General features: G+C 37.0%; 1 protein-coding gene across 2 annotated transcripts in view; it reads left to right on the forward strand.

Annotated features, from left to right (window-relative positions):
• LOC106094354 (rho GDP-dissociation inhibitor 1) overlaps positions 1 to 24,306 on the forward strand; it is a 48,277-nt gene that overhangs the window by 11,518 nt on the left and 12,453 nt on the right. The window contains exon 2 of one of the 2 annotated variants that reach the window (XM_059360557.1): positions 3,839 to 4,898. In XM_059360557.1, coding sequence (XP_059216540.1) covers positions 3,866 to 4,669 — 804 coding nt within the window. In that variant the 5' untranslated portion in view covers positions 3,839 to 3,865 and the 3' untranslated portion in view covers positions 4,670 to 4,898. Of the gene's footprint in view, positions 1 to 3,838; positions 4,899 to 22,613; positions 22,870 to 24,306 lie in introns of those variants that run through there. The other variant, XM_059360562.1, reaches the window with a different exon arrangement.

Consider the following 24,306-nt stretch of genomic DNA (forward strand, 5'->3'; position numbering starts at 1 on the left):
AGCCACATTTATTGTCCGATTTTGCTGATATTTGTGACAGTGAGTTGTGTTAGGCCCTTCGACATTCTTCTTCAATTTGGCTATGATCGGTCCAGATTTGGATATAGCCGATGGCTATAGCCATGGATATAGCCATATAGACCGATCTCTCGATTTAAGGTCTTGCGCCCATAAAAGACGCATTTATTGTCCGATGTCGCCGAAATTTGGGATACTGAGTTGTGTAAGGCCCTTCAACAATCTTCTTCTATTTGGCTCAGATCGGCTCAGATCAGCTTAGATTTGGATATAACTACCATATAGACCGATCTCTCGATTTAAGGTTTTGGGGCCATAAAAAGCGCATTTATATCCGATTTCACTGAAATTTGCACACCCTTTGAAAGCACACCCAATTTAAGCTACAAATTTAGTCATATTTAAAAAAAATCACAGCCAAATAAAAATGTTATCCACAGCAAAGCGAAAGATGTTCGAATATGTACTGGGAGTGTTTACCATCCCTAATCTGTCATTAATGGCCTTTTGTTTCTATTACGAAACGTTGGTTTATGTCAATAGATTTGTCATTAAAAGGTTAGTATATTTACGGGCAAACGAGCTTGTTTCTTTGATAGGAGGCCCCACATTCATTGCACGAAAGCATACTCAAGAGACCCAAAATAAGCCTACTAAACTAGCGACTTAATTAGGGCTTTATTACAAGTGTCTCTGCTGCGAAGAATATGCACCAATGGTTGTTGTTGTAGCAGTTTGTTGTGCTCTATCTTTTATTTGCTTGATTCTGTTGCATACATCTTGAACGTCGGCATCAATCCTTGCTCTGTAGAAGTTGGGGCGGCTTCATCTGCCGGAACGTAATTGAGCCAGAACTACTCTGGTTTGCCGGGGGAGGTCAATTTCTTCAGGTGCAATGGCAGGCGAGCGTTGCCGTGTCTGCATGAATGTTGTCTAGACCCGCATGATATACCGCTTGATCTAGGGGTTTTCTCGTAGCGCCAATGGTATTCTTGGCATGATTTTACGTTTTAAAAGAGATCTAATGAAACTGATAACGAGAGAGATTTGCTTATCCCATAACGGCTCGGCCATGGATACCAAATTCAGCCATAGTTTCTAATAACTTTGAGCGTGTAGAGCTGTTTTGAAAAAAAGATGCCAAGTGTCGTATGAAATTCTGGTCCATGGTGGATTTACCAATTCTACAGTTAATTTTATTATCTCGTTGACCTTAGATTTTGGCTTTGGTACCATCGCGATACTCCTAGTTGTTGTTGTTGTAGCCAGATGTTTGTGTGTGGAAGCAGCGATCCTTGTCAAGCTTAATAGGTGAGCAAGATCGTTCTGGTCCTTGGATCGATCGCCGGGGAAACGTTATGGCCATTACTCGCCTTGCCATATCGAGTATCTAGGCACTCAGTTGAGCCGTTGAGCCTTCGTAAACGAAGCATTCCACTATCCGCAACCTGTGGGCGCTCGGTATCTCCCAGCTGAGTTTCTCGTGATGACGATGAACACCTCCTCTGTGAGCATCACACAGGCTGGAACATTGAGGTCCGATCTGTGTGGTGTTCATTGCTGTTGCGAGCTACCGGGCGCGTACACAGGTTGCGGATAGTGGCATGCTCCATACGGGGTAGCTGCAACGGCAGTCGCGGACAATCAGCAGTATCGAGCGGAGACTCGGAGGTCTGGCGGCACCGGGTCTTGCAGAAGTACTGGGTGCCTATGAGGTTCGATATGACAAAGCGGGTTAGGGGCGCCTTTAGGTAACCCATGGACACTCTTTCCTTGGCGATCGATCCTTTGGACCGGAAGGGGCTTGGTCACCAAGTGCGACTTTGGGTGCGTTTAACATGGAGTGGGTAATAGTTTGGCAATACGCCGCTATTATCATTTGTACAAAGAGTGCTTTTTATACATACCCTCCACCGAAGGATGCGGTTATACTCGTTTTGTCATTTCGTTTGCAACACATCGAAATATCCATTTCCGACCCTATAAAGTATATATATTCTTGATCGTAAAAATCTAAGACGATCTAGCCATGTCCGTCTGTACGTTTGTCTGTTGAAATCAAGCTATAGTCTTTAAAAATAGAGACATAGGCGCTGAAACTTTGCACGGATTATTTTTCTGTCCATGGACAGGTAAAGTTCGAAGATGGGCTATATCGGACTATACCTTTATATAGCCCCCATATAGACCGATCTCTCGATTTAAGGTATTGGGGCCATAAAAGTCGCATCTATTTTACCGATTTTACCAAAACTTGGAACAGTGAGTTATGTTAGCCCCTTCGACATCCCTCTTGGCCCAGGGACGGTCCAGATTTGGATATAGCTGATATATAGACCGATCTCCCAATTTAAGGTTTTGGGCCCACAAGGGCGCATTTATTGTTCGATTTCGCCGAAATTTGGGACAGCGAGTTGTGGTAGGCCTTTCGAGATCCTTATCAATTTGGCACAGATCGGTCCAGATTTGGATATAGCTGCCACATAGACCGATCTCTCGATTTAAGATTTTAGGCCAATAAAAAGCGCATTTATTGTTCGATGTCGCCAAAATTTGCGACAGTGTGTTGTGTAAGATCCTTCGAAGTCCAGATCGGCTCAGAGTTGGATATAGCTGCCATATAGACGGATCTCTCGATTTAAAGTCTTGGCCCCATAAAAGGCTCATTTATATTCCGATTCCAAGATGAAATTTGACACAGTGACTTATGTTAGGCTTTTCGACATCCGTGTCGTATATGGTTCAATTTGGTCTATATTTGGATATAGCTCACAAAAAAGACCAATATTTTGTTCTACAAAGTTGAACAATGATTTGTTCTTCTTAGACCACTCAATGTCCGTGCCGAATTTGGTCCAAATCGGACAATATTTCCATAAAGCTGCTATGGGAGCTTAAATTATGCATTTTTCACCGGATTCTGACGAAAGGTGGTTTACATATAAACACGAGGTGGTGGGTATCCAAAGTTCGGCCCGGCCGAACTTAATGCCTTTTTACTTGTAACATGCTGCTTTTATCTGAAATTGCATGCTTAAAGCTTGATCTTAGACAATTTTAAACGCTGTAAGAGCTACTAACGCTGTGGACTGTTTTCGAATAAATATTTAGCTTAATGAAATATTTGCGAGTTTTTCAACTTGTGGAAACCAAACTACACAAACTCAGAAACTTTGAGAAAGAGTTCAAAAAAACTAAAATTTATCTTTCAGGCTTTGACGTAAGAAGCTGTAGTGTGCGTGCAGTGTCAGATCTTACTCAAAATGTCAGGCTTTAAATTCTGGCTAAATGATTTAAAGCAATATTGGTTCTTGTTGTAGCAGTGTGTTGTACACTGAAGCAATAGCCGATCGCGTCAATCCGGTATGGACAACCGGCAAAAAATATGATTTTGAATCACTAAAGTGTGTGGAAAGTCTCAGTATCCTTTTTTTGAGTTACTCGAGTGATCAGTGAAAAGTGCAAATATTCGAATGTTAAAATCGAGATAGCCTAAAATGTGGCTTATGATCCAATTTTTCTGACTCCATAATCGCTAAAGAACTCCATTTATAAATTGTTGGCCCTTCAAATTGAAAAACGGATGAAATTATAGTTGCCAAATTTTCTTAATACAAAACTTTAATCTAAACTCTTCAATTCTTTTCGAAAGGTTTTTATACCTCTTCGACGTTATTTTCTTGAGAAATCAAATTTGTTTAAAGACTTGTGTATTATATTTCATGATATTATTTTTCGACCAGTAGAAAGAAATTCATTAAAATTTTATTTTCTTTTCCTTTCCTTGTTTTCTCTCTTGTTTTTCTATTTTGCAAAGCAGAATTTCAAAATTTTGCCGGCTAAAATAATGGCGATAGCTATAGAAAATCGTTGGAAAAAAGCTATGCTTATGCCCCTTCCAGATGATTTCCTCCGTTTTGAGGTGGCCAACAATATATCTGCCGATGCTCAGGCCGCCATGGCTCTCTATCGACAACAAATGCCCCAATATGTTGCACCAAATCATGTGGGACGCTTGAGCATAACATGTGCCCAAGCAAAGTTGGCCCGTAACTATGGCTTGACTCGTATGGATCCCTATGTACGCATACGCGTTGGTCATTATGTCTATGAAACCCATACCGATCCAAATGGCGGTAAAAATCCCCGCTGGAATCGTGTCATCCAAAGTCAATTGCCGGTGGGCGTGAATACCATGTATGTGGAAATATACGATGAGTGTAGCTTTAAAATGGACGAATTGATTGCCTGGTGTGAGATTAAAATACCCGAGCGTGTTTTTTCCGGTGAGACGCATGAGGAATGGTATACACTGAGTGGAAAACAGGGTGATGGTCTCGAAGGAGCCATAGATATTGTCTTAAGCTTTTCCAATCAACCCATCCAACCATATCTATATCCAGCAGCAGCTCCTATGGTTATGGTACCTGGCAGGCCTATGCCCATTTTTGTGCCACCACCACAGCAACAGCAACCAGATGTGGGACAACAGCCGGTGGTGGTGCCCCCGCCTCAATTAAGTGCCGAAGAATTGAAACAAATTCAGGAAATGTTCCCCAATATTGATACGGAAGTTGTGAAGACGGTCTTTGAGGCTAATCGTGGTAACAAAGATGCCACCATTAATTCTTTGCTTCAAATGAATGAATAGAAATGATGCACGGAAGGAATGAAGGATAGATTTACGGATTAAGCAGCTGTAATAAGGATTAAATTTCATTGCCTACAAGCGAATATATAAATACATACATATAGAGATATATACATATACATAAAACGAATGTTAATTTCCTTATAACATACCAATTTTACGCTCATATTATTTCAAACGTATTTAAATTCTGTCATAAATATACACAATATGAATATGATACCAAAAATATTTTGAAAAAATCATTAATCTTTGGGAAGCTTATTGAAAGGGGAATACACTACAGCTCGCCATAGATATGAGTATGTGAACATTGAAGGACACGATTTTATTTGTAATCTTGATTTTTGTGGCAATGTACATTACCTATATGGTTTAATTGGATCAATCAATGTTGTAGTTGAAATTGATCTTTGATATCTTGGCTAATCCTTTCCCTAACGATGTCCTCTACAGAGGACATTACTTCAAGAGTCCACTGCTCATTACACGTATGATGTTTGTCGTGAGTTTGTGTGGTTCTAAGTTTTATTAAAAATGCATTTACTTTCTTTTAAAAAATCCGCAATTACTTTTTGGGCAACCCAACATATAACAGACATGAGTACCAACATGACAGAAAACAAGTAAAAGCGTGCTAAGTTCGGCCGGGCCGAATCTTAAATACCCTATACCAAGTTTTTTGCCCGATATCTCTTTACAGGCAAACAAAGGATAATGGATAAAAATTGCCATGCTGTTTCAGGTTATCTACCGATTCGGACCATACATGGTTTGGATGTTGGAGACCATGGAAGAAGTCATTGTGCAAAATGTCAGCCAAATTAGATAAGAATTGGAGGTTAGAGAAGAAGTCGCTGTACAAATTTTCAATCATCGGATAAGAATTGTGCCCTCCAGAGGCTCAAGAAGTGTAATCGGAAGATTGGTTTATGTGGGAGCTATATTAGGTTGTGAACCCATTTAGACCATACTTGGTACAGTTTTTGGAAGTCATCACAAAATTTAAGCCATATCGCATAATAATTGTGTCCTCTAGAGGCTCAAGAAGTCATGATCCAAAATCGGTTTAGATGGCAGCTATATCAAGTTATGAACCGATTTAAACCATATTTAGCGTAGTGGTTGGATAATAATTGTGCATTCTAGAGGCTCAAGAAGTATAGTCGGGAGATGGGTTTATGTGGCAGCGAAATCAGGTTATGGACCGATTTGAACCATATTTAGCTCAGTTGTTGGAAGCTGTAACAAAACACTTCATATTAAGATTCAGCCAAATCGGATAAGAATTGCTCCGTCTAGAGGCTCAAGAAGTCAAGATCCGGTTTATATGGCAGCTATGTCAGATATTGAACCATACTTAGCGCTGTTGGAAGCTACACTTTAGAAGCTCAAGAAGTATAAATGGGATCTATATCAAGTTGTGAACGGATTTAAACCATATTTGGCACAGTTGTTGAAAGCTCTAACAAAACACTTCATATAAAGTTTCAGCCAAATCGGATAAGAATTGCTCCGTCTAGAGGCTCAAGAAGTCATGATCCAAGATCGGTTTACATGACAGCTATATCCAAACATGGACTGATAATGGCCCATTTACAATCCCAACCGAACTACACTAATAGAAAGTATTTGTGCAAAATTCCAAGCGCATAGCTTTATCACTATGAAAGTTAGCGTGCTTTCGACAGACGGACGGACATGGCTACATCGACTTGGGATGTCAAGATGATCAAGATGATCAAGAATATATATACTTTGTTGGGTCTCGGATGAATATTTCGATGTGTTACAAACGGAAAGACGAAATTAGTATTCCCCCTATTCTATGGTGGAGAGTATAACAAACATTCGGAAATCGAACATACGTACCTCACGAAATTTGAAAATAACGTTTATGTTTTGATCAGATTCCGTAGCTGAATAAATATAAATCGATTTATCGAATAAAATTCAGATTTGTTCCCGGCCGAACTTAATGTGGTGAAATCACGTTTTAATTGCTTTAATAATATTTTTATCGGCAATTTGAAGCGGACTGACATGGCGGAAACTGGATTGCTCCTTCCTTCGTCCCAAATATATCAAATCCCGTCTCCCAAAGTCATTTAATCAATATCCTAGATTTTGTAATCGACCCATAGTTTCGTTTTGGGCGGTTTCAGTGGCTGTTCCCAAATTTGGATTTGACCTTCGGACTTTATTTCTAAATGTCATATTGTCCCGGATCACCAATATGGGTTTATGGGTAATCCAAAGACTTTAAATGTTAGTCCACTATTGTCCCGGTTGACCAATACATCCCTTTGCCGGTTTGCTTGAGGGTGGGCGCCCCTCAGATACTTAGCCCTACTTTTAAACATGCGATTCGTACTCTACTTCCAGATATAAAACGTTTCATTATTATATTGGGTTGCCCAAAAAGTAATTGCGGATTTTTAAAAGAAAGTCAATGCACATTTAATAAAACTTAGAATGAACTTTAATCAAATATACTTTTTTTTACACTTTTTTTCTAAAGCAAGCTAAAAGTAACAGCTGATAACTGACAGAAGAAAGAATGCAATTACAGAGTCACAAGCTGTGAAAAAATTTGTCAACGCCGACTATATGAAAAATCCGCAGTTACTTTTTGGGCAACCCAATAACTTACATATTTTATTGCAGTTATTGCTTAATCTGTTTCAGAGACTTGTGTCTGGCGAAAACATTGTAAGTCCCCTTCGCTGTCACAGAATTTATTTACAACTATTAAAATGACCCTTCATTAAATTTGTGTTTGTTGTAAAGTCATAACGGTTTGGATTATCGACACAAAATTTTAACAGAAGCTGGAAACAGTCGTAAAATATCATTTCCTAGTAAAAACTGAAAATCTTAAAATTTGGCACTAACATCTTTTTGGCGGTTAAGGGACGATATGATGTCTTTATCTAAATCTACACCAATTTTGTTGGACTTTGGCGAAGGTGTTCAGAAGGATGCGTATATAATGGGAGAAATATGGAAATCTGAACTGATTTTGATGAAATATGTATGATATGATATAGAGATATGATGATAAGTAAAAAATCAATTCTTACTACATTTCATGCTGAGCATTCGTAAATTGTACAACCTTACAAGTGAAAACCGGACAGTACATATATTGCAGTTATATCCTAGACTGATCTGATTTCATCAAAACATAGTGTCAGGGGTAGAAGAAAATATTGTGCAAAATTTTGATATTGGTAAATAAAAGGGGTTGTAAAGGCTTTAGAAGTGAAAATAGTGAAAATAGAAGATATCAGAAAAAAAGCAGCGGTGGTTATCCCTCCTAAAGCTGGCGACATTTGTGAGGTACTTTGCCATATAAAAACTTCTCCCCAGAGAGGTGTCGCTCTGCGGCGCGCCGTTCGGACTTAGCTTTAAAAGAAAGGCTCCTTATCATTGAGCTTAAACTTGAATCGGACAGCACTCAGTTATATGTGAGAAGTTTGCCCCTGTTCCTTACGGAATGTTCATGGACAAACTTCCAATTTGCATATCGAAATATGAACCGATTTCTTTAAAATTCACCCAAAATTTCGTTAAGATCAGTTGATAAATTATTGCAATATTAGACCAAATCGGACGAACATATAACGTCATAACGTTAAAAATAAATAACCCCTAAAAAATAATATCCGACATAAATGAAAGAAAACCAAAATGTTTGGTAATAACGAAATAACTAATTTTAATCAGAAACAAAATAAAAAGATTTGATTGTTTCATAAACTATTTCACAATACGGGTAATGTATTTTGTATGGTTAGCTAATGCGTCTGCCTGAATTTTATTTGTTGTTGTTGCGATGCTCGTCAAGCTCCTGTAGGTAAGCAAGCTCGTTCCGGTCCAAAGGACCGATCGTCGCGGGAACTGGGAACATTTAAAAGCGCCCATAACTCGCCTTGTCATATTGAGCATCGTAGGCACTCAGTATTTGTGCAAGAGCCGGTGCCACCCGACCTCTCACTTAGACTCTCCGCTCGGTACCGCTGATTGTTCGCGACAGCAATTACAGCCTGAACTTTAGTGGTGACCGGCCATCACGCCGTTTTTTCGTTGATGCAACGTTTTCAGCCTGTTGATTATACTGGTATTATATTTTAGGTATGGAAAACATTAAAGTACTAAAATTATATAAATGATACATAGAGTAAAGAGTACAGAAGATAAAAATGAAGAATAAGGGTTTTGACGTAGGGAGCGCCGCAGTCGAAAACTTGTTGTTCAATTTAAAATCGCCCGCAGTTTTAAATTGAACCCCTTCTCCCTACTTCTACACGCTTATTCTACATGTTTTCTTATGTACCCTTTATAAGGGAACGCACCATCATGGATTCTGCTAAAATATTAATCTTCAGGTTATAAACCGATTTGGATCATACTTGGCTCAGTTGTTGGGAGTCATAACAGAATACTATAGGCAACATTTTAGCCAAATCGGATAAAAATCACGGCTGGTATGGGCTCAAGAGGTCAAATCAGGAGATCGGTTTATATGGGAGCTATATCCAAATCTGAACCGATATGGCCCATTTGCAGTCGCCAACGACCTACATCAATATAAAGTATCTGTGCAAAGCGGCTAGGTTTACGCGTTCGACCGCTATCGTGATTTCGACTGACGGACGGGCGGACAAGGCTAGTTCGAATCAGAATGTCGAGACGATCAAGAATATATATACTTTATGGGGTCCTAGATCAATATTTCGAGGTGTTACAAACGGAATGACTAGATTAGTATACCACCATAACCGATCTTGGGTCTTGACTTCTTGAGCCTCTAGAGGGCGCAATTCTTATCCGATTGGAATGAAATTTTACACGACGTGTTTTGTTATGATATCTAACAACTGTGTAGCAGCCATTAAAACCGATCTTTGGTCTTGACTTCTTGAGCCTCTAGGGGGCGCAATTCTTATCCGATTGGAATGAAATTTTGCACGACGTGTTTCACTATGACTTCCAAAAGCTGTGCTAAGTATGTTTCAAATCGGTCGATAATCTGATATAGCTGCCATATAAACCGATCTTTAGAGGAAGTAATTCTTATCCGATTGGAACGAAATTTTACACGACGTGTTTTGTTATGATATCCAACATCTGTGCCAAATAAGGTTCAAATCGGTCCACAACCTGATACAGCTGCCATATAAACCGATCTTGGATCTTGACTTCTTGAGCCTCTAGGGGGCGCAATTCTTATCCGATTGGAATGAAATTTTGCACGACGTGTTTCGCTATGACTTCCAAAATCTGTGCTAAGTATGTTTCAAATCGGCCGATAATCTGATATAGCTGCCATATAAAACGATCTTGAATCTTGACTTCTTGAGCCACTAGACGGCGCAATTCTTATCAGATTTGAATGAAATTTTGCACGAAGTATTTTGTTATGATATCCAACATATGTGCCAAATAAGGTTCAAATCGGTCCACAACCTGATACAGCTGCCACATAAACCGATCTTGGATCTTGACTTCTTGAGCCTCTAGAGGGCGCAATTATTATTCAATTTGCCTGACAGCAATAAAAGGGATTTGGTAGGAGAGTAAACTTTTTACCCTCAAATTGAGATAGTCACAGGAGGAAATGTGGTATCCCAAGTGGTAGCTTTGAAATATGATTTTGAATGTAGATAACCAAAACAACAACAAAATAATAATTAGTGTGGGTCTATACGAGACCCGTTGCCCTGAATATCTTGATAGCCAACTTCAAAATGCTTAACATTATGGGGCCAAACAAAATCGTGCTCTAGCGCGATGCTGATACTATTTCAGTGTCCGCCCCCCTAAACTCCCTTCAAACCGGCCATGTTTGCCTACTATGGCAATAAGAGGCACAAATGATTGGTATTTGATGGTAGAAAAAGAATTTGATATCCTTTGTCGTCTTTGATATGGGTGTCGTCTCACCCCATAAAATCCCACTACACCAATGGCGATTGGGGCTCAAAAAAAGAAATTTGAGAGTAGAGCACGGTGGAGATATTTTTCAGGGCTAAGTGCGTGGGTGGCCGCCCCACCCTACATACCCCTCAAACTGGACATATTTGTGGATTATGGCATAAAGGGGCTCAAATCTGGTATCTGTTTTATGGCCAAGTGTTTCGGGGACGTCTTACCTCATAAAATTCCCCTAAACCATACATATATACCGACTATAGCAATATGTAGCTCAAGCGTGGTGTTTTAATCTAATATCCAATTTCAGGGCAAAGGCTTTGACAACTCTAATCCACCACCAAAACCAAGAGAATGAAGTAGATCTAACATTCAAAATTTAATGGGCGCACCCTCCCTTTACTCTATTTTCAAAAATGTCAGATCTCGGAGATGAGTGGGACGATTTAAGCGAAATTTGGCTTGTTTATAATAACTAAAAAATAGATATTTGGTATCCTTATTTAGGGTGGGATATCTAGGGGGCATCGTCATCTCCAAAACCTTTCAAATAGAAATATTAACCAATGATGACAATATGTGGCTCAAATAAAAGGTATTTGAGAGTAGATCACGAATCTGATATATGGGCGTCCACTTCACCCTCAAAAACTGGATATATTTAGCGATCACAGCAATATAAGGCTCAAATGAAAGGTATTTGGGAGTAGAAAACGAAAATGATATCCATTTGGGGCGAAATATCTGAAAGGCCGTACCAGCACCCCAAAACAGGACTTATTTCCTGCCAGTGTCAGTATAGGGCTCTGATAAAATAAGAAAGTGAAAGAAGGCGCAGCGGAGGGGGCCCTGTCTAGCTAGTTTTTTATATAGCTGCCATATAAATCGATTTCGGATCCTGACTTCTTGAGTCACGAGAGAGCGCAGTTATTATCCAATTTGGCTGCAATTTTGCATGAAGTGTTTTGTTTTAACTTTCAAGAACTGTGCCAAGTATGGGCTAAATCGGTTCACAACCTGATATAGCTCCCATATAAACTTATCTCAGATCTTGACTTCTTAAGCCAGTAAAGGGCGTAATTACTACCCGATTTGGCTGAAATTTAGCATGAAGTGTTTTGTTGTGAGTTCCAATAACTGTGCCAAGTATGGTCTAAATCGGTTCATAACCTGACATAGCTCCCATATAAACCGATCTCCCGATTATACTTTTGAGGTTCTACAGGGCGCAATTATTATCCGATTTGTATGCCTTTTAAGAGACATCGGACAAAGAACATAACAAATGCGATCCATGGCTCTTACTTGTTATTGCTATACTCCTAAAATTCTCAAGAAAATTGCATATATTGCTTTTTCTACTGTCAATAAATTTATCATTTCAAATAATCATTTCGAGATTCAAACAAAGCCACCAATGACATTTTATAAGGTTTTTCTTGTTTTTTAATCATCATCATAATCACATCTAAAAATGGTCAAAACCACAATTATTGTGGTATTTTTTTTTGTATTTATTTAAAAAAAATCTCTACACTTGACACATTCATACGTACAAATATACGCACTATAAAAAAACCTAACCCAACCATGTATGTTGTATTTCACACTCATTATTTTATATATACCCGCTTGCACTATAAACGTTTTGTTTTTTTATTATTTCCAATATTGTTAATTTTTTTTGTTATCAACTTTTTTTCCTTTTACGTTACAATCATACCTACCTATCTTCTTTCATGTGTACGGAGGTAGAAAACACAAAATAAATCGAAGACTGAAAGTTGTATTGGGAAAAACGTGGAAAAAGGCGATCAATAACTCATTCCAACTGGGCGATAGGACTGAGCAACAATGCGTCATATCTCTCTAAACTTATAGCACAAGAAAAAACAAATAAAAGCGTGCTAAGTTCGGCCGGGTCGAATCGTTGGAACTCACTACCATGGATTCTGCTAAAAATATATACAAACTAAATCAGGTGAAGGTCCGAATTTTATTCTACATACCAAACTCCGTCAAATCAGCAAAAATTAAAGCTTCTAGGAGCCGAATTTAGTCAAATCATACAAATATTTGAACTTGAGAGACCGGTTTATATGGGAGCTATATCAGGTTATAGACTGATTTGGACCGTACTTGGCACAGTTGTTGGAAATCATAAAAGAACACCGCATGCAAATCGGACAAAAATTGCGGCTAGTAAGGGCTCAAGAAGTCAAATCGAAAGATCGGTTTATTTGGGAGCTATATCAGGTTATAGATCTATTTGGGCCGTACTTGGCACAGCTGTTGGAAGTCATAAGAAAACATTATGTGCAAATTGTAGCTAAATTGAACAAAAATTGCTGATTGTAAGGGCTCAGGAAGTCAAATCGGGACATCGGTTTATATGGAAGCTATATCAGGTAATAGACCGATTTGGACCGTACTCGGCACAGTTGTTGGACATCTTAAAAGAATACCACATGCTTAATTTTAGCCAAATCGGACAAAAATTGTGGGTTTCAGGGGCTCAAGAAATCAAAACGGAAGATCGGTTTATATGGAAGCTATATCAGGTTATAGACCGCACTCGACACAGTTGTTGGATGTCATAAGAGAACACTACATGCTCAATTTAGCCAAATCGTACAAATATTGTGGCATCCAGGGGCTCAAGAAATCAAATCGGGAGATCGGTTTATATGGGATCTATATCAGCTTATAGACCGATTTGAACCGTACTAATCGCACGATATTTGTGGCTTCCAGGGGCTCAAGAAATCAAATCTGGGGATCGGTTTATATAGGAGCTATATCAGGTCATAGACCGATTTGGACCCTACCAGACACAGTTGTTGGAAGTCATAACCGAACAGCACCTACAAAATTTCAGCCAAATCGGACGAAAATTGCGGCTTTAAGAGGCTCAAGAAGTCAAATCGGAAGATCGGTTTATATGGGAGCTGCATCCAAATCTGAACCTATATAGCCCATTTGCAATCCCCAATGACCTACATCAATATAAAGTATCCGCTATATTGATTTTGACAGACGGATGGACGGACATGGCTAGATCGATTTAGAATGTCGAGACTATCCAGAATATATATACTTTATGGCGTCGAAGATCATTATTTCGTGGTGTTACAAACAGAATGACTAGGTTAGTATACCCCCATCCTATGGTGGTGGGTATAAAAAATTTAAATAGCAACCATAATAATGGCCATGGGGCAGATAGTGAAGTAGTAGTAGTCCATAGAAAATAACCTATAGCTAATTAAATCGAATTATCACCAATTAGCGCGGACAAATACACTCGTCAAGTTTTAACGCAGTCTATTCAATATTGGTGGCGCTTTTTTAAATACACTCGAATCTGAGCTTTATTTAATTTTTAAATGGTAGACACTGAAACACAGAATCACTTTTGTTCCATATCTATAAACTGCGTAAGTGATTAATGACTAACACCACAGATGTGAAATTATGTTGAGCATAATCGGCTTTTTTATTTTAGAGACTATTATCGTACCAATTAAGCAAAACAAATAATACTTAGGTTAGGTCTTTTTTCGAACTAGACGCACTTAGAGCTGGTTCGAACATCTCTATCTGGAGATCGGTCTATATGGCAGTTATATCTAAATATGTCGGACTATTTCGGTCGGATGTTGAGAGGCTTAAAACTGCGCACTGTTCCAAATTTCAGCGAAATCGGATAAAAAATAAAGCTTTTATGGCCTACAGACCCCTTAGCGGGAGATCGGTCTATATGGCAGCTATATCTAAATATAGTCCGATCTGAACCATATTTGGGTCAGATGTCGGGAGGCTTAAAATAACTAAATTAAATTTCGTCGAAATCGGTTAATAAATAAATGGGCTTCCGACCCTTTATCGGGATGTCGGTCTATATGGCAGCTATATCTAAATATGGACCGATCTAATCCATGCTCAGGTCAGATGCCGGGAGGCTTAAAAGAATTCACTGTTGCAAATTTCAGTGAAATCGGGTAATAAACAAAGCTTTTATGGTCTTCACACCCTTTATCGGAAGATCGGTCTATATGGCAGCTATATCTAAATATAGTTCGATTCGAACCATATATGGAACGGATGTCGGGAGAACTAAGACTACCCGCTGTTTCAAATCTCAGCGAAATCGGATAATAAATAGAAGCTTTTATGGGCTTCAGTCCCTTTATCGGGAGATTGGTCTATATGGCAGCTATATCTAAATATAGTCCGATCTGAACCACATTTGGGTCCTATGTTTCGAGGCGTAAAACTACTCAATGTTTCAGATTTCAGCGAATTCGGATTAAAAATAAAGCAATAATGGGCATTAGACCCTTTATCGGCAGATTGGTCTATATAGCAGCTATATCCAAATATGGTCCGATTTGGCCCGTTCAAGAACTTAACAAGAGTGTATCAAAAAGACGTTTGAAGGCTGTAGAGTGATTACAACAGACGGACGGGCACACGGACATCGTTAAATCGCCTTAGAATTTTACGACGATCCGAAATATGTATACTTTGTAGGGTCGGAAATTGATATTTCGATGTGTTGCAAACGGAATGACTAAATGACTATCCTACGGTGGTGGGTATAAAAAAATAAAGACTACTAAAAGTTTTATTTTTCTTTAAAGCAAGAAGCTCTGCCGAAAAAGTTAAAAAAAAATCAAATTTACAGCAAAAAGAAAAGAAACAATTAAAAAGGCATTAAGTTCGGCCGGGCCGAACTTTGGATACCCACCACCTCGGGTGTATATGTAAACCCACTTTCCCCACAATCTGCTCAAAATTGGATAACTTATGCACCCAAATTCGGCATGGACAATGGTCCAATAAATATAAGTCATTGTTGAATTTTGTATTAAAAATTTCAGCGAAATCGAATAAAAAATAAAGCTTTTATGGGCTTCAGACCCTTTATCGGCAGATCGTTCTGTATGGAAGCTATATCTAAATATTGTCCAAACCATATTTGGGACGGACGTAGGGAGACCTAAAGCTACCCACTGTTTAAAGTTTCAACGAAATCGGGTAAAAAATAGAGCTTTTATGGGCTTCAGACACTTTATCGGTAGATCGGTCAATATGGCAGCTACATCTGAATATAGTCCGATCTGAACCATATTTTGGTCCTAATCGCGTAATAAATAAAGCTTTTATGGTCTTCAGACCCTTTATCAGGAGATCGGTCTATATGGTAGCTATATATAAATATAATCTGATCTGAACCATATTTGGGTCAGTTGTCTGGAAGCCTTAAAGTACTCACTGTTTCAAATTTCAGCAAAATCGGATGAAAAATATTTGAACCATATTTGGGTCAGTTGTCGGGAAGCCTTAAAGTACTCACTGTTTCAAATTTCAGCAAAATCGGATGAAAAATAAAGCTTTTATGGGCATTAGACCCTTTATCGGCAGATCGGTCTATATAGAAGCTATATCCAAATATGGTCCGATATGGCCCGTTCAAGAACATCGAAAAGACGTATCTGTGCCAAATTTCAGCTCAATACCTCAATTTTTGAAGCTTGCAGAGTGATTACAACAGACGGACGGACAGACACACGGACATCGTAAGATCGTCGTAGAATTTTACGACGATCCGAAATATATATAATTTGAACGGTCGGAAATTGAAATTTCGATGTGTTAAAAACGAAATAACTATTGGGTTGCTCAAAAAGTATTGGGTTGCCCAAAAAGTAATTGCGGATTTTTTAAAAGAAAGTAAATGCATTTTTAATAAAACTTAGAATGAACTTTAATCAAATATACTTTTTTCTAAAGCAAGCTAAAAGTAACAGCTGATAACTGACAGAAGAAAGAATGCAATTACAGAGTCACAAGCTGTGAAAAAATTTGTCAACGCCGACTATATGTAAAATCCGCAATTACTTTTTGGGCAACCCAATAATTGCATATTTTTCATATAGTCGGCGTTGACAAATTTTTTCAACAGCTTGTGACTCTGTAATTGCATTCTTTCTTCTGTCAGTTATCAGCTTTTATGGACGAAGCTTATTTTTGGCTCAATGGGTTACATGCCCATATAGCCAATAAGCAGAATTGTCGATTTTGGAGTGACGATATGTCAGAAGCATTGCAAGAGCTACCAACGCATTCGAAAAAAGTCACAGTTTGGTGGGGTTTATGGGCTGGTAGCATCATTGGACTGCACTTCTTCAAAGATGATGCGAATCGTAACGTACAATATATCTTGATATAGCCCCCATATAGACCGATCCGCCGATTTAGGGTCTTAGGCCCATAATAGCCTCATTTATTATCCGATTTTGCTGAAATTTGGGACAGTGAGTTGCGTTAGGCCCTTTGACATCCTTCGTCAATTTGGCCCAGATTGGTCTAGATTTGGAGATAGCTGCCATGTAGACCGATCCGCCGATTTGGGGTCTTAGGCCCATTAAAGCCACATTTATTATCCTATTTTGCTGAAATTTGTTAGAGTAGTCCCTTCGACAAGATTTGGATATAGCTCCCATATAGACCGATCTCTCGATTTAAGGTTTTGGGGCGCATTTAATGTCCGATTTCGCCGAAATTTGGGACAGAGATACCGGCTGTAATATTAAAAAACGAATATGGATTACTCGGATGGCCCATTTGAGGCGCAGACACGATCAACATTTGCATGAAATAATCTTCAAACATTAAATTATATGGACCGTACTATCGATTCAAATATAGATTTAATGAATTTTTCGGAATTTTAAGTGTTTACTTTTTTTTTTTTTGATAAACTTTCCTAAAGCTCTTAAAAAATCACCCTTTGTAACATTTGAATATTTTCAATTAAATTTTTAATTGATTCATTAGGTATTTCCAAAATTTCAAAAAATTGTTTAATTGGAAATTTCAAAAATTTTAAATCATTTTTTAATTGAATATGCAATATTTTCAATTAACATTTTTTTTCAATCACCTTTTTCAAAAACTGGTTGATATTATAATTTTTGTGATTCAATCAGTTTATTTTATTAAATTTTATTTTTTTTTTTTTTAAATTTTATTTTTTTTTTTTAATTTTATTTTTTTTATTAAATTTTATTTTTTTTTATTAAAATTTATTTTTTTTTATTAAATTTTATTTTTTTTATTAAATTTTATTTATTTTTTTTCTGATTTTTATTTTCAATTTATTTTATAGTTTGTTTGGGATTTTTCTTTATTTACTCTCTAATATTTCGGTTGACACCGTTATTGAAATTTTTTGCAATTTCAATTAAAAAACTAATGGATTCAATAATTTTTTTATTTGAATCTTTAAAAATTTTCAAATATGGTGCATTAAGTAAACTCAATTAAGGTATATTTTGTCTCGCCTCAGTGCACCACACACCGCCTCGACAACAACAACAACAAATCAATAGGCCCCCCTACTCGACACTCGAAATATTTTGGAGAACCCCCACGAGTGCCCACGGGCCTTTGCTCAAACAACGCACCTCATGTTCCAGAAGTTTAACATCTGTGTACCTAATATAGAAATTAATTGGAATTTTAACAAAAATTTAATCATTTAATCAATTAAAAAAAAACTAAATTCAATGTTTAAAAATTTCAATCAGTTTTTTAATTAAATCAATTAAAAAATAATTGAAATTTTCAAAAATTTCAAACGTTTATTTAATTGAATATGCAAGTTTTTAATTGAAAATTTGTTCAGTTACTTTTTAAAAAACTGTGATTGATATTATCATTTTTGTGATTGAAGCAGTTTCAATGGAAAAATTAATTGAATCCATTTTTTGATTGAAACCGATTTTTATTTTTTTTCTATGAAGATTCGAAGTAGGTTTATAGAACAGAACTGACAAATGAACTTATTTAAAGGATTTTTAAGTTTTGTGAATACGGCCGTAACAGACTGCATGAACATTTTTAAACAGCTTCAAAAAAATAACGTGTACAAAATTTTCTAAAGAAATTTTGACAAAATTTCCTGTAGAAATATTTAAGTTTTTGATAATTTTTTGTGACATATTCTGGAGTTAATCTTTTATACCCTCCACCATAGGATGGGGGTATACTAATTTATTCATTCCATTTGTAACACCTCGAAATATTCGTCTTAGACCCCATAAAGTGCATATACTCTTGATCGTCATGTCATTTTAAGTGGATCTAGCCATGTCCATCTGTCAAAAGCACGCTAACTTTGGAAGGAGTAAAGCTAGGCGCTTGAAATAGGCCATATCGTTCTATGTTTTGATATTGCTGCCATATAAACCGATTTTGGATCATGACTTCTTGAGCCACTAGAAGGCGCTATTCTTATCCATTTTGTCTGAAATTTTGCATGAAGTGTTTTTTTGTGACTTCCAACAACTGTGGAATGATCAAAATCTGTCTATAACCTGATACAGCAGCCATATAAACCGCAATTCTTATCCGATTTGGCTGAAATTTTACATGCGTTTTGAAATAACTGCCAACAACTGTGCTAAGTATAGTTTAAATCGGTTCATAACCTAATATAGCTGTCATATAAATCGATCTTGGATCTTGACTTCTTGAGCCACTAGAGGGCGCAATTCTTATCCGATTTGGTTGAAATTTTACATGAAGTGTTTTGTTTTGACTTACAAAAACTATGCTAAGTATGGTTTAAATCGGTCTATAATCTGATATAGCTGCCATATACCGATCTGGGATTCATGATCTAGAGGGCGCAATTCTTATTCGATTTGGCTGACATTTTGTACAACGGTTTCTCTTATGACCTTCAACATGCGTATCCAATATGGTCTGAATCGATCTATAGCCTAGTACAGCTTCCATATAAACCGATCTCCCGATTATGCTTCTTGAGCCCCTACAATGTGCAGTTCTTATCCGAATGTACTGAAATATTACACAATGACTTCTACTATGGTCTTCAACATTCAATTCATTTATGGTCCATATCGGACTATAACCTGATATAGCTCCAATAGCATTATCATCCTTATCCATTATTCTTTGTTTGCCTAAAAAGAGATTCCGCGCAAAGAACTCGATAAATACGAGGGAGGGTGTATAAGATTCGGTCCGGCCGAAATTAGCACGCTCTTACTTGTTTCCTTTAGTGCTTTTTTATCCAAATATCATAATTACACATATTACACATATTATACTCATATGGGTTTTACATGGCCTCGTAGTCTCTCTACACCCAGAAAAAATAGTCTGCTGATATTAAATTACAAATTTTGAACTTTTGAATAAATCCATTCAAAATTTTTGAACTTCAAAACAACAACCAATTGTTATAATTTAGTAAAAAAAATTTGGCAATTTTGGTTGTTAATTTCAAAAGCATATAATAAAAAATAGTAGTTATTTTGTCTGCTGTTATTTAAATTCCATCAAAAGTTACAAAATTGTAGAAAATTTGAGTCATATGCTTGTAAAATTGAAAAAATAAGAGGGAGTATATATTTTTATACCCTCCACCATAAGATGGGGGGTATAATAATTTCGTCATTCTGATTGTAACTACTCGAAATATTCGTCTTAGACCCCATAAAGTATATATATTCTTGATCGTCGTGAAATTTTATGTCGATCTAGCCATGTCCGTCCGTCTGTCCGTCCGTCCGTCTGTCTGTCGAAAGCACGCTAATTTCCGAAGGAGTAAAGCTAGCCGCTTGAAATTTTGCACAAATACTTCTTATTAGTGTAGGTCAATTGGTATTGTAAATGGGCCATATCGGTCCATGTTTTGATATAGCTGCCATATAAACCGATCTTGGGTCTTGACTTTTTGAGCCTCTAGAGTGCGCAATTCTCATCCGATTGGAATGAAATTTTGCACTACGTGTTTCGTTATTATATCCAACAACTGTGCCAAGTATGGTTCAAATCGGTCCATAACCTGATATAGCTGCCATATAAACCGATCTTGGGTCTTGACTTCTTGAGCCTCTAGAGTGCGCAATTCTTGTCCGATTGGAATGAAATTTTGCACGACGTGTTTTGTTATTATATCCAACAACTGTGCCAAGTATGGTTAAAATCGGTCTATAACCTGATATAGCTGCCATATAAACCGATCTTGGGTCTTGACTTCTTGAGAATCTAGCGTGCGCAATTCTTATCCGATTGAAATGAAATTTTGCACTACGTGTTTTGTTATGATATCCAACAACTGTGTCAAGTATGGTTCAAATCGGTCCATAAACTTATATAGCTGTCATATAAACCGATCTTGGGTCTTGAATTCTTTAGCCTCTAGAGGGCGCAATTCTTATCCAATTTGAATGAATTTTGGCACGACGTGTTTTGTTATGATATCCAACAACTGTGAAAAATATGGTTCAAATCGGTTCATAACCTCATATAGCTGTCATATAAACCGATCTGGGGTCTTGACTTCTTGAGCCTCTAGAGTGCGCAATTCTTATCCGATTGGAATGAAATTTTGCACGACGTGTTTCGTTATTATATCTAACAACTGTGCCAAGTATGGTTCAAATCGGTTCATAACCTGATATAGCTGCCATATAAACCGATCTGGGATCTTGACTTCTTGAGCCTGTAGAGGTCGAAATTATTATCCGATTTGCCTGAAATTTTGTACGACGGATTCTCTCATGACCATTAACATATGTGTTTATTATGGTCTGAATCGGTCTACAGCCCGATACAGCTCCCATATAAATCGATCTCTCTATTTTACTTCTTGAGCCCACAAAGAGCGCAATTCTTATTCGAATTGGCTGACATTTTACACAGGTCTCCAACATAAATATAATTTAATTGTGGTCCAAACCGGACCATATCTTAATATCGCTCTAATAGCTGAGCAAATCTTTTCTTATATCCTTTTTTTTTGCCTAAGAAGAGATGCCGGGAAAAGAACTCGACAAATGCGATCCATGATGGAGGGTATATAAGATTCGGCCCGGCCGAACTTAGCACGCTTTTACTTGTTTAGTATTCACGACATATTGGGGCTTTATTAACTTTTCAAAATTTGAAAATAGCACAAAATGTTTGTTGTTTTAGCAACAAATTACTGCTGTCCCATGTTCAGCAGACTTTCTGCTGTTTCAGCAAATATTTTTGCTGTTTTTACTAACAAATTTCTATGAGTGTAGGATTAAAACACTTTATTTCGATAAGGCAAATATATTACAACTACAAAATGTGTCAATATGTTTGAATATATTTTGAAACAGTCACAGAGATAAAAACATATAGATGATTTGTATTTGAACGTCTTGTGTTTATATGATGCGCCATATGAAAATACTGTTGAAATGTCGTTAATTTTCCGCCACTAAACTCGGGAAAACCGCAAAGGTCGTAAGAAATGAATAATTTCAATTTTCTATTTTTGCATACGGACTTATCTATAATTCTCCCGCACACACACACACACATTTCCATAACACTCATAACATAACGTTTAATAAATTAAATAAATGACTTATTTATGGGGGCGGTTGTAATATAATAGACATGCGACTTCAATTACATTATGTCTCACATGCGATTTTAGCCCTATGAAAAACAACAAAAACCATAACATTTCTCTAGCATGTATGGATTTTTATGTGTGTCACTTAACTACACGCTTGGTTGTGTGAGTGCAAGTTTAAATGTGAATATAATCGATATGATGGTATAAATAAAAATAAGGTGTGTTTTTTATGCCTTAACGTTCTCTATGTTCCAGTAAAACCAAAGCAAAAGCATTGTAAAGGACAAGAGGAGAATGTGTCCATCCTTTCGCCATCGCCAACCATATCGCAACTTAAAGATATTTTTTAAATACAACACCACTTGCACGCCCACCTTAAAATAGGGAAATATTTTTTTGATTTCAGATTCTTCGTCCTTTATTTACAAAATATATTTTTTCTTATTCGTTGAATTTTTAACCAGCTGTATAAATTTTTTTCTAAAATTCTTGAACAATTTATAACAAAATGACTTTTTATAGTGAGTTTGAAAAATCTTAATGGGTTTTCTTTACTTGTGCTTCTCTTTCCAGCTGCTTGTTATTTTAGATTATCTACACTTATAAGTAACCAATACACCTCAGTCTTCATCGCTCATCATAAATATGTCTGCCGAAGCCAATACCGAACATCAACCCCATCACGAGGAAGATGTCCATGATTCTAACTATCAGCCACCACCAGAGAAAACCATTGAAGAGATTATGGCTGCCGATCAGGAAGATGAAAGTCTTAGGCGTTACAAGGAACAACTATTGGGAGAGGCTCAAGCGGAAAAAATTATTGTGGGTAAGTTTAAAGAAGCAACATGAAATGAAAGAATGAATTAATGAACATTGCAGAAAATTGTCTTTAAAAAAAAAAATAAATAAAATTAATCGAATTAAATTAAATGTAATCGTAATTTAATCGAAATATGATTTTAATCCCATTTTCATAGAAAATATGGTTTTAATCCCATTTTCACAGAAAATATGAGTTTGATCCCGTTTCCATAGGAAATTTGAAATAAATCGATAATTGATAGATTATAAACGATTTTTTGAGAAATTTTGTTTTAATGAAAAACTTTTATAGAATTACAAAGGTATTCACAAAACTTGAGATCTGGTTATGCTCTCGTGAACATACCGTAAATGTAGGAAAATGTGTCAGCTGTTTTGTTTTGCTTTATGAAAACGCATGTCGACCGTAAACGAAAAGTAAAATTCTGTAAAAACAAAATTTTACGTTCCGTTTTCGTGTCGGGTGATAAAATTTGAAGTTTGAAGAAATTTCAAAACCAAAAATTAATGTTTAGAAAACTGCTATTCTCCTATTCTATTTCTCTGTGGCATTTATTACAATCTATTGTTAATAATACAGGTTAATTACCTGTGGTCAAAAGTAAATGCTCCAACATCCAAGCTAAGTATGATCCGAATGGGGCTATAAACAGATATAGCCCCCCATATAAACCGATCCCCGAATAAGACTTCTAGAGCCCAAAGAAGCCTAAATTTTCACCTGATTTGGATGAAATTTGGCCCAAAAACATATCATATGACTTACAACATCCATGTCAAGTTTTATCCGAATCAGTAAATATGGTTGTACAGGCTCCCATAAGTACCAACATCCCGATACGACTTCTTGAGATTAAAATAATTCAAATACAAACTCAGTTAATAAGGGTACATTTTTAGCGAAATCCATGGTGTTGGGTACCCAAGATTCGGTCCGGCCGAACTTAGTACGCTTTTATTTGTTTTTTCGGAGCCCTATACTGACACGGTCAGGAAATAAGTCCTGTTTGGTGTACTGGTACGGCGCTAAGATATTTCGCCCCAATGTGGAATGATATTCGTGCTCTAGTCTCTAATACCTTTCATTTGAGCCCCATTTTTCGTTTATATTACCATTTTGCGGGCTATGGAGTTGAGGCGGTCCCCCTAGATATCCCACCCTAAATAAGAATACCAAATTTCTGTTTTTGAGTTATTATAATCAAACTAAATTTCGCTTAAATCGTCCCACCCATCTCCGAGATCTGGCGTTTTTGAAAATAGAGTAAGGGGAGAGTCCGCCCATTAAAGTGTTGATGTTAGATCTACCTCACTCTCTTGGTTTTAGTGATGGATTAGTGTAGCTAAACCCTTTGCCTCGAAAGTGGATATCAGATTCATACTGTACTTCCAAAAACCACATTTAACCTACATGTTGCTATAGTCGGTACATATGTATAGT

This window comes from Stomoxys calcitrans, chromosome 1 (genome assembly GCF_963082655.1).
Source record: "Stomoxys calcitrans chromosome 1, idStoCalc2.1, whole genome shotgun sequence".
NCBI classification, from domain to species: Eukaryota; Metazoa; Arthropoda; class Insecta; order Diptera; family Muscidae; genus Stomoxys; species Stomoxys calcitrans.